This window comes from Bufo bufo, chromosome 1 (assembly GCF_905171765.1).
Source record: "Bufo bufo chromosome 1, aBufBuf1.1, whole genome shotgun sequence".
Classification (NCBI taxonomy): Eukaryota; Metazoa; Chordata; class Amphibia; order Anura; family Bufonidae; genus Bufo; species Bufo bufo.
The window spans coordinates 716,514,888-716,532,181 of NC_053389.1; the positions used below are offsets into that span (position 1 = coordinate 716,514,888).

The following is a 17,294-nucleotide window of genomic DNA, read 5'->3' on the forward strand; positions in this document are numbered from 1 at the left end:
TCAGCCTACAGCAGGGCATGCTGGGAGTTGTAGTTTTACAACAGCTGGAGAGCCGCAGGTTGGCCATGCCTGGTATATGCCATACGGAAAAACGGAATGGAACCGGAAACAGTACTGAAACAAAAAACAGAAAAACGGATCTGTTAAGAACGGACCGCAAAACACTGAAAAAGCCATACGGTCATGTGAACAAGCCCTTAACCATTTAGGTGTTCCACAAGAATTAAAGGGGTTATCCCATCTTAGACAATGGGGGCATATATCGCTAGGATATGCCCCCATTGTCTGATAGGTGCGGGTCCCACCTCTGGGACCCGCACCTACAAGGAGAACGGAGCGGAGAAATTTGAGGAGGGCGCATCGCGCATGCGCAGCCGCCCCCCATTCATTTCTATGGAGCCACCGAAAATAGCTGAGCGCTGGCTTGGCCAATTCCATTGGCCCCAAATAAATGAATAGGATCGGTGGCTTCACTTTAATGGCAGAGGCGGGGAGCTGCGCATGGTGGTGGACGGACCCTGGGTTTCTCCAGCCACAACTCTCCCTGGCTCCGTTCTCCTTGTAGGTGCGGGTCCCAGAGGTGGGACCCGCACCTATCAGACAATCAGGGCATATCCTAGCGATATGCCCCCATTGTCTAAGATGGGATAATCCCTTTAAAGGAAAAAGGAGATTCAATTTTTAAATTTCACTTTTTTGGCAGATTTTCCATTTTAATTCATTTTTTCCTGTAACACATCAAGGGTTAACAGCCAATTAAAACTCAATATTTATTACCCCGATTCTGCAATTAACAGAAATACCCCACACAGTGCTCCAGACTAAAAAATATATCAAGGAGCCATTGACTCCTATAACCTGAAGAATTTTTAGTCGCCAAATTTAAGATACGCGTCTTACCTTGTGTAGTTGCCCATTTGTCTCTCCTTTTGATTAGTTCTAGCCCCACCAATCTTGAGGCTCACCGTCCTTCATTACCCCCCCCCCCCCCACTGTTCCTCCATTAAAGCCCCCACCTACTCTCCCCCCTATGGCCACTGTAGTGTTCTAATAAAAAAAAAAAAACTGGGACGCTTAGGAGCATGAGGCTTCTTAGGCTACAGCCCACACAGTTAAAGGGGTTGTGCACTCATTTTCATCACCTCTCAGACATGCAGATTGACGTTGCTGATCATGCTTCCTTCATCCCTAGGTGCTGGGCCTTGGCTCATTCGCTTCCGGGCCTCCGCTGCTTGTCTTGGGTTTCTCCATGAAAACTTTTATCTTGATACCACTGCAGCCAATCACTGGCCACAGTGGAGATCGGCTCCCCTTGCATCACATGACCATTTAACATAATGCAAGGGAAGCAGTGATTAGTTATTGGCTGTAACGGCGTCAAACAGGAAGTTTTCATGAAGACACTCAAGACAAGCAACGGAAGCTGGGAGCAAACGAGCCGGGACCAGGTAAGTATCAGTGTATACAAACCCCTTTAAGGAGTTAATTTTTTTAAGAGGGGTTTCAAACCAGTATTCTTCTATATGTGACACAGAATGGGTTAAAATAAACTATCCCCACTGCAATCCTTAAAAGGCCAAACATCCACCTCCGATTCAGCAATGGTTCCAAAGGTGTGATCCACTGTACCGTATGGAACAAATAGCGCACTGGGACTCCCGAACGCCCCATCGGTTTGAAGCAGTTTGGAAACCTTGGAAGACTTTTAGAAATTTCAATACCTAGAAACACAACAGGTTTTCTCGTTATAGGGAAGGTCATTTTGATATCCCATTGATGGACAGATAGACCTACTGAGCAACTTCATAGCTAAAGAAAGAGTTCAATGTATGAATTCCAATCTTGCTTCTTAAGCAGGATGAATAAGCGACAACACCCCCCCCCCCCCCCCCTTTTTCTTTCCCTACTTTTCCCTCAACCCTCCTCCCTTGTTTGTCTTTCTCCCTCCTATTACTATATTCCGTCCGCTCCTGACAGCTCATGTGTTGGTACAGATCTCCTCTTGTACAAAACTGGTTTATCACCGGCGCCTACATATGCAAAGAAAACGCCATGTCAAATGTGATGCGCTCTAGTATTTACATTACGGTATATATTGTACCATCTGGCATCTATGCATTTATATATTTTGGTATATATTCAGGAAAAGGACTTTTCTTTATCGATATCTGTATGTATACAAAACGAATAAAAACTGTTTCAAAACAAACAAAAGGCCGATCACTTAAGAGAGTCGTCACTGCAACCAGTGACCCCATCAGCAGGCATCACGTGGTGACGGGGTCAGCATGACAGTGGGCTGGGGACACAGCAATTTATTTATTTTTTCATTTAGAAAAAATATAATATAGCAGATAAAAATATAATACTTCAGGAGCTTTACTCTTTATTCTCAACACCTCTGTTTGCCTGTCAGTGAATGAAAACCTTTGCTCCCAGAGGGATGAAACTTTGCCCATATTCTAGTGCTGCTCACTGTGTAACTGTGGCTGGACATGGACATTCAGTCTGTGAATGTGAACCTTAAAGGTTTCCATTCACTACCAGCAAGCACAGGTGTGGGAAAGGTAGGAGACCACCTCTGGCAGCTGAACTAGCCTGTGCTTAACCCCTTATAGGCTGCTTTAGTGCCATTATCCCTCTTTTTAACTTCACCACATGTCTTTGGAGCAGCTAACCACTCTCTGCCCATCACCTCACATGTCCGTAAGGAGCCGCGCACTAGCATAGCCGTCCTTTTCTAGATCGTGCAGGAGCTCTGTACTGCCCTCCCAGCACTGCCCTCATAAATCAGTATAATGCTATGTAACCCTTACAGTTCTGGAATGTATTAGATAACACTGACAGCATTATCCAGTATACTCCAGTATACTCCAATATAATGCTATGCGACCCGGTTAGTGCTATGCAGACGAGGACGGGGATCCCACCGACATACTGTGGTGTGAAACCAGCACAGCCGGTGCTTATAGATGTTCTAACAGGGTTTACCGATCTCTAGCTTCTTGTGACCTCATGGGGACCCAGTCCTATAAAACACACTAATAAATCTGCATGCCTAGTGCCATCCGCCGTGGACAGTGCGGGAGCTCTGTGCGGCCCTAGTGACATGTCTCCAGAAGCTCACTTCCCCCAGCAGCTCAGCTCCACAGCACAGACTCAAACTTGCCAGACTGCTGGAGGCGGGAGCCCAAGCCCCGCCCACCCTCTATGCCGCGTAGTATGAGGGGCGGATCTTCACCCAGCAGACGTCTGCAGCGTGTGTCTGCTGGATGAAAGCCTTTTTTTCTTAGAGGCAGAGAATTGGAGGGTCTAGGCGCAAATGGAGACAATTTTGCAATTCTAAGTCGCATTGGCGACCATTTTGGTCGCCATCTGGAGCGCTGCCACATGTGGTCGTAAACTGCTGTACGGGCACACGGCAGGGCTCAAAAGGAAAGGAGCGCCATATGGATTTTGGAGGGCAGATTTCACTGGGATAATTTTAAGTTGCCATGTGACATTAGAAACTCCAAAAAAGTGACCCCATTTTGAAAATTATAGGATACGGTGACACTATTATTGGTATTATATTGTGGTATATATGACTTTCCATTGCTCTATATTACGCTTTTTGTGAGGCAAGGTAACCAAAAAATGCTGTTCTGGCACAGTTTTTATTGGTGGGACCTGAAGGATGAGGATAGGGAGCGCAAACCTCCCATATGAGGGGTTAATCTACCGGCATCTGCATTATCACCGGTGCTGGTAGATGCAGCAGGGATCCAGCTGTCAGTAAGGCTACGTCTACACGACGACATTTGTCGCGCGACAATTTTTATAATGGCAGTCTATGGTGTCGCACTGCAACATGCAACATGCTGCGACTGTTGCGTCACAGTCGCAGCATGTTGCATGTTGCAGTGCGACACCATAGACTGCCATTATAAAAATTTGTGCAACAAAATGTTGCGCTACAAATGTTGCAGTGTAGTTGTGCCCTATCTGTTGCGCGACAAATGTCGTCGTGTAGACGTAGCCTAACAGCCGGATCTGTGCTGTTGATCGCGGCACCGCACATGGGGGGGGGGGGGGGAGGGCCCCCAGGACGAGAATGCTCGTCCTGGGGCACAGAGTACCGTCCATTTAGGACGAGCATTCTCGTCCTGGGTCCTTAAGGGGTTTTTAAACTGAGCCGGGTAATGCGGTAGAAGTTTTTTTTTTTTTTACATCACATTACTGTAAAATGCCTCAGGTTGGTTATACTCTCCCGTCTTCAGAAGTGATGCGAGAATTCAGCTCTGAGGCCGGCAGAACTGTGACTGCAGCTCTGGGCTATAACTGATGTGACCCAGGACCCAGATTATGGCATATGAGCTATAAAACGGTAAAAAGTATAACAAAAGGTGAACTGTATAGTGTTAAATTTTTACCCTGCAAATCATGATTCTGATAAAAGTAATATAAATCTCGTCACCATTGAGAAGGGAACGGCTGTGTGTGGGGCCACTGCCTGAGGGCCCTAGTCAGGGGAGGAGGCAGAACACTTCCAGGTGTCTGTGTAGTGAAGAAGTAATCTCGCTGAGATTTACACGTCTATTATATATAATGGCGGAGGTAATGTCCGCAGTGGATGTGCCCGCTGAATGCTGAGCGTTCCCCTGCATGCTCATTTACCAGATCCCCTGTTAAATATTATCTTATCAGACCTTGGAACAGTGGCCGGCAGCTGATCTTTGGTCAGTCCCTATCCAAGTGGGGACCTGTTGTGGAGGAATGAGTGGAATTGCTACCTCACAAGTTCTAGAAGAAAAAGCTCAGTTATATTCTGTTTCTATTACTGAAGGGGCACCCAAGCTCCGCTCCTTTCTATGGCCAGCCTTTCAGTCAAAGGGCTGACCACAGAAAGGAGCAGAGCTTGGGTGCAACAAGAGCAATGGTGACGCCCCCGTTGCACCCCCGAAGGCCTAATTTGCTTATTAAAGAGGACCTTTCACTAGAATAGAAAATCTAAACTAACTATACAGACATGGAGAGCGGCGCCCAGGGTTCTCCCTGCACTTACTGTTATCCCTGGGCGCCGCTCCGTTCTCCGGTTATAGCCTCCGGTATCTTCATAGTTAGGCTCCACCCAGTTGAGCCTGCCGGCGTCTCCTTCTCCCATGCTGTAGCGCTGGCCAATCGCAGCGCTCAGCTCATAGCCTGAGAGGTTTTTTTTCTCTCAGGCTATGAGCTGAGCGCTGCGATTGGCCAGCGCTACAGCCTGGGAGAAGGAGACGCTGGCAGGCTCAACTGGGTGGAGCCGAACATATGAAGATACCGGAGGCTATACCGGGAGAACGGAGCGGCGCCCAGGGATAACAGTAAGTGCAGGGAGAACCCTGGGCGCCGCTCTCCATGTCTGTATAGTTAGTTTAGATTTTCTATTCTAGTGAAAGGTCCTCTTTAAGAACAAGTATCATGACTCGGGAAACAGAGCCTCGGATCTACAAAACAAAAACAGCGTTTTACAGCTATGTGTCTATGCAAACAGCTGAGAGAGAGGTCGCTGGTGACAGACTCCCTTTAACACTTATAAGAGAAAAACTTTAGGAAAACCCCTTTAAGAAGTATAAATATAGCCTACATCTGGAGGCCATTTTCTGAACCAGTCATATGTCATATGCTTACATATTACATTTCTATCGCTGGTACAGCCTTTTCTGAATATGTCACACAGTGCCCAAGGCACCTTGCATGGCTTCAGTGTCATATGTAAGGGAATTCGGAGATCTGATAAGGTAAGATTTAATAAAGTGTCTCAGGTAACATTTAACCATGTGGCAGCCGTATCGGCTCCATTTGAAAATCCTAGAATGACGATATTTCCCCCCATCCACACAAGCCTCCGGGCTGTAATGAGAGCTGTCATCTTCTGCAGCGTACAGGAATATTACATGTACACCTAGTACTTATGCACATAGTTATATTCCAAAAAACACGTCTCTAGACTGACATTCACAAGCTCTGAATACAAAGGACGAATATACAAAACGCATGTAACAGGCCCGTTCCCCATAATGGACATTTACGAGATATTCATATTCCATAGATGTTTGATGCATTGGAGTTAATCTACTGGGACTCTCACAAATCCTGAGAATGGGACTGTTCTGACCCCTACTCCCAGCACGTGGGTGATGACCCCGTGTGTGGCTCAATGGAGAGTGACCACACACTACAGTGCCCAGCTAACCAGTCAGCCAAATGCCATGTCTGTGTTAGTGACTACCTGCATTACCCGTGTAATATCAATTATGGTGAATCTATTCTTATGACTTTAGGTTGCGATTTTCCTTTATTATTCCTGCTAGAAATTATAAATTAATTACAGTTTGCAGCGAAGGTGCTACCAGTTGGGGGGGGGGGGGGGGGGGTCCCTGCACAGTCTGATACTATCTAATCCAGGGATGCCCAACTTGTGGCCCTCCAGCTGTTGTAAAACTACAACTCCCACAATGCCCTGCTGTAGGCTGTCCAGGCATGCTGGGAGTTGTAGTTTTGCAACATCTGGAGGGCCGCAGGTTGAGCATCCCTGATCTAATCAGTGCTGCCAGTGTAACACCGTTATTAATTAATTCATAAATTCTAGCAGGAATAATAAAGGAAGGGCACAGCATACAGTCATTGGAATAGATCCTCTAGAATAGTTATTACACGGGGAATTCAAGTAGTATCTAAAACAGACATGTCTGGAGAGGTTGAATGGTTATGTACTCTTCACACCTTGGGTCCAGTGTGGGTGCCTGTGAGAGTGGTTTAGACAATATAGGTTAAATATCCACGGCGCTCCAAAAAGTTTTTTTGCAAGAATAATTTCATTTAATTCTTAATAAACAGAATGCTGTTAATATACATCCAGTGCAAGTTCATTTACATATAGTAAGTATTTTATGCCATATTAGATAGAAAAATCCCGAACGTTTCGGTCTGTACGACCTTCTTCAGCGGGGTCTGAAGGCAGAGAGAATGGGCGTGCGCTGGATGTCTTTTTCTATCTGATATGGCATAAAATACTTACAATATGTAAATGAACTTGCACTGGATGTATATTAACAGCATTCTGTTTATTAAGAATAAAATGAAATTATTCTTGCAAAAAAACTTTTTGGAGTGCCGTGGATATTTAACCTATAATGTCTGGAGAGGTGACAGGTCCTCTTTAAAGGAGCTGTCCCATCTCCACATGTATGGCCTATTTATAGGATATGTTACAAATATCAGAAAGGTGTAGGTCCAACCTTTGTGGCCCGCTCCTAGCTCCAGAATGTTGGATTCCAAACTTAAAGGGGTTGTCTCATCTCAGACAATGGGGGCATATTGCTAGGATATGCCCCCACCACTGAGACCTGCACCTATATCGAGAACGGAGCAGGCAAAGTGGTGGCTGGAGGACTCCGGTACGGCCACCACCAATCGCTCTCCCCATAGAAGTGAATGGGAGTGCACCACGCATGACCGGCCACCGCTCCCATTCCCATTCTCAACGGAAATAGCCGAGCCAGACGCCATAAAAAATGTATGAAGAGCAGCAGCTGCGCATGCGCATTGTGCCCTCCACCCTTTTCAGGGCTCCGTTATCGAGGTCTCATGCTGGGAACCGCACCTATAAGACAAAGGGGGGCATATCCTAGCGATATGCCCCCACTGTCTGAGATAAGACAACCCCTTTAAAGAGAGGAGCACACCACGCATGCGCAGCGTCCTCTCTATTCACTGCTGTGGGACTTAAGAGTGGCCGAGTGCTCGGCTATTTTCGGAAACTCCCATGGTGGTGAATGAAGTGAGGTGGTGTATGTGCAGTGTGAGGGATTAGCTCTATCTCCGGGGTCTCAGTCACAATATTCTCGCTGAAAACCGCGCTGAATGTCCAAACTGGGCATTTATTTTGATAAAAGCACCAGCAAACAGGATACAAAATGAAAACCTTCCCGTCTGGGCTCTACCTAAACATATAACATGATCCCTGACTCACCTATACAGACCGCTGTTCACACATGGAACATAAATGCTGCTTTCTCCAGCCATACAGTCCAGCAGCTTCCGGGCTGTGACCCTTCAACACGTTCTGGGGGATTGTGGCCCAGTAGTCCTCCCGACTCTGGCCTCGTGATCTTTGTTCCCAGGCGTCAAGGCGTCCCCCAAAGTTCCGGCTAGCGCCTTGCCCTGCTGAGGCTACGCTGACAGAGCCTCGCCAGGCCTCTGTCTGTACATTCCCCACTAACTGACACCCTGGAAGGATCTTTATCCCAGTCTGATTATCACAGACCTCACCTGCGATCCTCTCTGGTTAAAGGGAACACCCGTGCTGGAAGGGTGTGGATTGGCAGATCCCACTTTCAGTCCTATCTGCCAATCCAACTAAAATCCGGCCCAGACTACACCAACAAGAACCTTGTCTCAGCAACCTACATGCTGCTGAGACTATTACCTCCCGTATTTTAGCTATCCCACCCAGCTGAAGTATCTGAGTGGGATATACACCTCTTCCCGCACTGTCCACCTTATCACACTTATCACAGCAGCTACACCTTCACTTTGGACGCCCCTTGCTGGAGATAGAAGCAGCCCACAGAGGTGGGACCTGCACCTATCGGATATTAGTAACATATCCTAGCAATAGGCCATCAATGCTGAGGTGGGACAGCTCCTTCAGAGCACCACAGTGATGAGGCAGTGACACTTTACATACGACCATCTAGCACTACCACTTAAAGGAGAAGTACTGACAGACAGGACTCTCCTCCTACAGGGACTGTAGAAACAGTAAGTAGTACCCTTGTTATGTGCTCCTGGGCATCTTATAGACAAATGTCTGTAATCCAAATACCACTGTCTCATGACACAGATGTTCTAACACCAGGGCAATGCCGAGTGCAAGCGGATCTACAGAAAGCGGACTGCAGCATTCGGCTCACTCTGGAGCTTCTCAAAACTGATTTTAAAGGGATTGTCCAGTATTTAAAAAAAATGGCTGCTTTTCCAAAAACAGCACCGCATCTGTTTGCAGGTTGTGTGTGGTATTGCAACTCAACTACATTCACTTTAACAGAGCTCAGCTGCCATACCATACACAGCCTAAGGACAGGTGTGGTGCTGTTTTTGGAAGAAAGCAGCCATATTTCCTTATCATGGACAAATCTTTAAAGAAAATAACTTGGTCAATGCAAGTAAGTCACCCAGCATTTTCACCAGGGTCTCTGCCCTCAAACACGGCAGCATAAAACTGCTGACAGATCCCCTTTAAGTTAGGGCTCATTGACACAGCTGTATTTATGTCCACATCTGTTCTGCAATTTTGCGGAAAGGGTGCGGACCCATTCATTTCATTGGGGCCGCAAAAGATGCAGGCAGCACACAGTGTGCTGTCCTCATCCGTACTTCCATTCCGCGACCCTGCAATTGTCTGCAATTGCGGAAAAGAATAGGCATTTGTATCTTAGGGCTGGCCGTGTGTGTTTTGCAAAATGTGGAGTGCACATGGCCAGTAACCGTGTTTTGTGGATCCGCAATTTGCGGTCCGCAAAACACATACGGTTATCTGAATAAGCCCTTAGACCACCCACAGAACTCCTAAGCATAGAAAGAGCGAGGGTTTCAATGAATAAACTACAAGTCGGGTTACGGCCACAACGAACGGATCCCCCGCCAAAGTGGATGTGATTTAAACAAATCTTATCCTCCCGCTGCGTAAAAAAATCTGCTCTGTGGATTTCCAGCAGGGATTTTACCATTGGGCAGAGTTCACACACTGCAGATTTATAGTGGAGTAAAGTAAACCCACAGCACACTTGTCGGTTGCGGATTTATACTCTATAAAAGGTAACGGAAGAAATCCATGACTAATCCACAAACAATCTGCAATATAATGGGCATGCCGCAGTTCGCATGAAGAACTCTGCATCTAAAAAATCTGCAGCATGAAGACGGAGGTTGGAAAGTCCCATGGACTTGTATTGTACTGTAATTCACTGCAGGTTTCAGGTGCGAAAGACCAAATACAGAGGGGAAAAACGGCAGTAAATCCACATGTAACATGTGTGGATTCTGCCATCGGATTTTTACCCACAAAACAATATTTCAATCTGCTCAGCTCCTCCTGTCCAATAAGATGTTGACTTTAATGGGTCCACGATCGGCAAGATGCGGCCAAACATAGGACATCGCAAAGGCACGGACCCGGAAACACATGGAAGCCCTTCCATGTGCTTCCGGGTCAGTGCTGCAAAAGATAGGCCATAGGCTACATCTTGCCAATCGCGGACCCATTGAAGTCAACGGTCTGAAAAACGGGTACGGCCGTCACACGTTTATGTGAATGCGCCCTTATTAACATGACAAGTTCCCTTTAATTTCATGCAGCTCATGTTAAAGGGCTTGTGCCAAGTTTTGAGGTTATCCCCTATCCACAGGTTAGAGAATAACTAACTGATCGGTGGAGGTCTGACTGCTGGGAGCCCATACCCCCACTCCAATCCTGAGAATGGGGGTCCCATTGCATCAATCTGATGGAGTGCCAGACTGGGCACGCGCCTTGCTGCTCCATTCATTATCTAATGGGGGGCTGGAAATAGCCGAGCACTCTTCTCCGCCATCCCCTGTGGATAGGTGATAACTTAGAAACTTGGCAAAACCCCTTTAAAACACATTTTGTATCAGTAAATGGACACTTGTAACAATTTTTTTTATATATTTGGAAATAAAGATAAAAATACTTCTGAACCCTGAAGTGATTGAGTCTTTACTCTTCTGAATCTAATTTTAATGAAACAAGCAAGAGCCGAGCATTGACGACGCCAATCAGTCACTCTGTCAGTCCTTCGATCCCGCCATATATAAGAGGTAACATCAGCACGTCTATAGCGATCCGCCACTATATCAGGTCTCTTTATATAGAAAGGTATTGACGCATTGATAAACCGGGAATAAATCAACATGTCACAGTGCCAGGACCTTGTCATTACCTTCTCCTATCATGTCAGCAATGGAGACCTAGAATTGATGCACATTTCAGTATGCCAAGGCCAGGGCAGTAAAGGTAAGTGCACCTGTACCATGTCAGTATGTCACTGTGCCAGCGTCAGGTTATTACAACCCAGTGCCATTATATCAGGGTAGTATACACAGGAAGCTATCAGAGTACGGATAGACCTGTAAGATACATTACCGGAAACTGAACAAAGAACACATGGAAAACTTAGGGTTATACCCATCTCAGACACTGGTGGCATAGGATATGCCACCAATCTGATATACGAGTGGGTCCCAGAGGTAGGACCCGCACCTATTTCCAGAATGGGCCCCCCAAAGGCGAATGTACCATGCAATCTCGGCATTCTCTCCATTCCTTGCTATGGGAGTTCTGCTTGCGCAGTCCACTCTCCTTCTCTTCAAGGGGCCCGTTCTGGAGACAGGAGCGGGTCCCAGCGGTGGCACCTTCACCTATCTGACATTGATGGCATAGCCTAAAGATATGCCACTGATGTCTGAGAGGAGACAACCCCTTAAATATGATTCAGCTGAGATTGACAGAGTATAAACTGCTAGTGGTGCTCGGACAGTGATCACACAACCAGGGTGGTGCACCCTTTATTTTGGTTTCTGCAGAAGGGTACATGTGGAGTTAGGGTAACATTAATACTGGGTGGAATCTTCCCTTGCTGCGGCAACAGGCTGGCACTCTGGCATGGTAGCGTTCATACAGATTCTGGATTTCGTCCGGTCCAGGGGAGTACTGGGAACTTAAAGTGGCCCTGGAAAAAACACTAAAGGTAGCCCCGTTTTGTATTCGCGTCCAAATTGATGGAAGGCAGGGCCAGCAATACCATATTGTGGCACAATACAACCACCCCAACAGAGCCAAATACCACAGTCCATCACAAAATAGTTGGGCATCGCCCCAAAGGGAAATTTCCCTGTAAGGTCTATGGCCAATCTGCTCCTGGCCCGGTCATTCACCTTGGACCCATAGATAGCCAAGGGGGTTGTTAGCTGCTGTGCATGGGAGACCCATTGCTCCATCCAGTCCCAGACACTCGATGGAGGAGAGATCTGGTGATCAAGCTGGCCAGGAAGCTGCTGGATACCCTAAAGAGCACGTTGTGTAGTGCGGGCAGTGTTGAGCGGGCATTATCTTGTTTGGACACGACATCTCCTGAGTCAAACAAAAAGCAGTACGACTGGTTCCATGATGTCCGAGACATATTGAAGGCTGGTTACTGTTTCTCCAACGAATACCAAACAGAATTGGGCATGGTAGCTAATGGCTCCCCACACCATGACACCTAGGGTTGGTTCTGTGTGTCTTCACACAGTGCATGATGCCAGTAGATGCTCTCCAGCCCCCTGCAAACACTGATGCGGCCAAATCAGAGTTTGTAGGAAAACTGGGGAGCACCTACTGCAATCATGGATAGTGTAGAGACACACCGGACAAACCCTAGTAGTCATGTTGTGGGATGCCATTAGTTACCATGCCCGTTCCCATTTGGTATTCATGGTGGGAACATTGACCAGCCTTCAGTATGTCCAGGTCAAGCAGTCCTACTGCCTTTTTTGACTCCATTAGATGTGGTGTCCCAACAAGATAACATCTGTCCACACACTGCCCACACAAGACAACATGCTCCTCAGGGTACCCAGCAGCTCCTCTGTCCAGCTCAATCACCAGATCTCCTCCCTATTGAGAATATCTGGGACTGGATGGGGTGACGGATGTCCCATACACGACAGCCAACATCCACTTTACTTGAACTATGACTCCAAAGTGAAACCGCTTAGAATGACCACTGGAGAATACCCATCATCTGTATGACCACTACCATGCCAGAGTGCCAGCCTGTACTGCAGCAAGGGGAGATGCCACCCAGTATTAATGTGACTTCAAAATAAAGGGTGCACCACCCTGACTGTGTGATCACTGGCCGATCACCACTAGCAGTTTATATTCTGTCAATCTCACCTCAATCAAGAGGTTGTCCAAGATTTTGATATTGATGAACATGTTATGGACTCTGTGTCATGTTATAACCCTCTATTAGTAGATCAGTCTCATTTATATATGGCTATATCAGTGTATGGAGCTGATATGTAATATATGAGCATGTCATGGAGCCAGTGTCATGTTATAACCATCTATTAGTAGATCAGTCTCATTTATACATGGCTGTATAGGTGTACAGGGCTGATATGTAGTATCTGAGCATGTCATAGAGCCAGTCATGTTATAACCCTCTATTATTATATCAGTCTCATTTAAACTTTGCTATATCCGTGTATGGAGCTGATATGTAAGATATAAGCATGTCATAGAGCTAGTGTCATGTTATAACCCTCTGCCATTATATCAGTTCCTACATGGCTATATCAGTGTATGGGGCTGATATGTAATATATGAGCATGTTATAGAGCCAGTGTCATGTTATAACCCTCTATTATTATAATCAGTCTCATTTATATATGGCTATATCAGTGTATGGGGCTGATATGTAATATATAAGCATGTCATAGAGCCGGTGTCATGTTATAACCCTCTGCCATTATATCAGTCTCTACATGGCTATATCAGTGTATGGAGCTGATATGTAATATATGAGCATGTCATAGAGATGGTGTCATGTTATAATCCTCTATTAGTATATTACGGTCATTTATATATGGCTATATCATTGTATGGAGCTGATACATAATATATAAGCATGTCATAGAGCCAGTGTCATGTTATAACCCTCTATTAGTATATCAGTCTCATTTATACATGGCTATATCAGTGTATGGGTTTGCTATGTGATATATAAGCATGTCATAGAGCTAGTGTCATGTTATAACCCTCTGCCATTATATCAGTTCCTACATGGCTATATTAGTGTATGGGGCTGATATGTAATATATGAGCATGTTATAGAGCCAGTGTCATGTTATAACCCTCTATTATTATAATCAGTCTCATTTATACATGGCTATATCAGTGTATGGGGCTGATATGTAATATATGAGCATGTCATAGAGCCAGTGTCATGTTATAACCATCTATTAGTATATCAGTCTCATTTATACATGGCTATATCAGTGTATGGGGCTGATATGTAATATATAAGCATGTCATAGAGCCAGTGTCATGTTATAACCCTCTGCCATTATATCAGTCTCTACATGGCTATATCAGTGTATGGAGCTGATATGTAATATATGAGCATGTCATAGAGCTAGTGTCATGTTATAACCCTCTATTAGTATATCAGTCTCATTTATACATTGCTATATAAGAGTATGGGGCTGCTATGTAATATATGAGCATGTCATGGAGCCAGTGTCATGTTATAACCATCTATTAGTAGATCAGTCTCATTTATACATGGCTGTATAGGTGTACAGGGCTGATATGTAGTATCTGAGCATGTCATAGAGCCAGTCATGTTATAACCCTCTATTATTATATCAGTCTCATTTAAACTTTGCTATATCCGTGTATGGAGCTGATATGTAAGATATAAGCATGTCATAGAGCTAGTGTCATGTTATAACCCTCTGCCATTATATCAGTTCCTACATGGCTATATCAGTGTATGGGGCTGATATGTAATATATGAGCATGTTATAGAGCCAGTGTCATGTTATAACCCTCTATTATTATAATCAGTCTCATTTATATATGGCTATATCAGTGTATGGGGCTGATATGTAATATATAAGCATGTCATAGAGCCGGTGTCATGTTATAACCCTCTGCCATTATATCAGTCTCTACATGGCTATATCAGTGTATGGAGCTGATATGTAATATATGAGCATGTCATAGAGATGGTGTCATGTTATAATCCTCTATTAGTATATTACGGTCATTTATATATGGCTATATCATTGTATGGAGCTGATACATAATATATAAGCATGTCATAGAGCCAGTGTCATGTTATAACCCTCTATTAGTATATCAGTCTCATTTATACATGGCTATATCAGTGTATGGGTTTGCTATGTGATATATAAGCATGTCATAGAGCTAGTGTCATGTTATAACCCTCTGCCATTATATCAGTTCCTACATGGCTATATTAGTGTATGGGGCTGATATGTAATATATGAGCATGTTATAGAGCCAGTGTCATGTTATAACCCTCTATTATTATAATCAGTCTCATTTATACATGGCTATATCAGTGTATGGGGCTGATATGTAATATATGAGCATGTCATAGAGCCAGTGTCATGTTATAACCATCTATTAGTATATCAGTCTCATTTATACATGGCTATATCAGTGTATGGGGCTGATATGTAATATATAAGCATGTCATAGAGCCAGTGTCATGTTATAACCCTCTGCCATTATATCAGTCTCTACATGGCTATATCAGTGTATGGAGCTGATATGTAATATATGAGCATGTCATAGAGCTAGTGTCATGTTATAACCCTCTATTAGTATATCAGTCTCATTTATACATTGCTATATAAGAGTATGGGGCTGCTATGTAATATATGAGCATGTCATAGAGCCAGTGTCATGTTATAACCATCTATTAGTATATCAGTCTCATTTATACATGGCTATATCAGTGTATGGGGCTGATATGTAATATATAAGCATGTCATAGAGCCAGTGTCATGTTATAACCCTCTGCCATTATATCAGTCTCTACATGGCTATATCAGTGTATGGAGCTGATATGTAATATATGAGCATGTCATAGAGCTAGTGTCATGTTATAACCCTCTATTAGTATATCAGTCTCATTTATACATTGCTATATAAGAGTATGGGGCTGCTATGTAATATATGAGCATGTCATAGAGCCAGTGTCATGTTATAACCATCTATCATTATATGACTGTCATTTATACATGGCTGAATAGGTGTACAGGGCTGATATGTAGTATATGAGCATGTCATAGAACCAGTGTCATGTTATAACCCTCTGCCATTATATCAGTCTCTACATGGCTATATCAGTGTATGGAGCTGATATGTAATATATAAGCATATCATGGAGCCGGTGTCATGTTATAATCCTCTATTAGTATATTACGGTCATTTATATATGGCTATATCATTGTATGGGGCTGATATGTAATATATGAGCATGTCATAGAGCCAGTGTCATGTTATAACCCTCTATTAGTATATCAGTCTCATTTATACATTGCTATATCAGTGTATGGGGCTGCTATGTAAGATATAAGCATGTCATAGAGCCAGTGTCATGTTATAACCCTCTATTAGTATATCAGTCTCATTTATACATTGCTATATCAGTGTATGGAGCTGCTATGTAAGATATAAGCATGTCATAGAGCCGGTGTCATGTTATAATCCTCTATTAGTATATTACGGTCATTTATATATGGCTATATCAGTGTATGGAGCTGATACATAATATATAAGCATGTCATAGAGCCAGTGTCATGTTATAACCCTCAGGGTAGCTCATGTCATACACATCTGTGGCCGTAGTAGACCTGTATTCCATGACTATGCCACACAGCTATGATGATAAGGTGTAGGAACCCTGGCATGTTCGCATCTGATATCACCCATGTGCCCCATGTGATTTACAGCCACTGGCACATTTCAGGAATGCAGCAGCCATTTATCCTGGCAGCCGGCTGGTGCACCTCTTCCATAAGGGTTCAGGAGGAGGCATCATCTTCATGCCCATCATTACCCTCCCGCTGCCCTGCACCCCATTCACCCCACAGGCTGGTGAGATCAGCAGCAGCACTAGTCTCAGCCCCACAGCCCAGCACTCACCTCCAGCAGCCAGCAGCAGGATGCATCCAGCCCAGTGCAATCCCCAGAGCAGAGACAGCGCCATGTAGCGATCAGGATCCCCCTCCTCCTCCTCCTGCCAGGCTGCCCGCTCCCCTCTCTCACCAGCCCGGGGATGCAGAGAGGGGCTCCCTCTCCCTCCAGTCAGACGCCATCTTGTACAAGTTTTTCTCTTTTTTTTTAACCCCCTTTCTGTTTATTTAGGCAGCTGGTATCTGTGTGTCCTGCTGCTGCCATCTATTGGTTAGTGAGCCCGTCTGAGGACATCTCCACTGTCTAACAAAGGGGTCACATGTTTGGGAGAAGCTGCTCCCCACCCCGTCACTAATCACACAGGACTGGAGGGGGTGAAGGGGTTTTATTTCTGGAAGGGCTCTAGACATACAGGCTGAGGTGCTTGACCATAAGGGGTTAACCAGACTGAAGTTATGAGAAGAGGGGCTCCCTGTCCCCTAGCATCTACATCATGTACCACAGCATCACTACAAAACAGATATACCACATACAG

The 17,294-nt window shown here is 45.0% G+C and overlaps 1 protein-coding gene across 1 annotated transcript in view; it reads right to left on the reverse strand.

The window, feature by feature from the left end:
* The window catches only part of LOC120986009 (immunoglobulin superfamily DCC subclass member 4-like), a 111,771-nt gene extending 94,821 nt beyond the window's left edge, over positions 1-16,950 (reverse strand). The window contains exon 1 of the mRNA XM_040414279.1: positions 16,769-16,950. Coding sequence (XP_040270213.1) covers positions 16,769-16,832 — 64 coding nt within the window. The 5' untranslated portion in view covers positions 16,833-16,950. The remainder of the gene's footprint in view (positions 1-16,768) is intronic.
* Between the last annotated feature and the right edge of the window lie 344 nt (positions 16,951-17,294).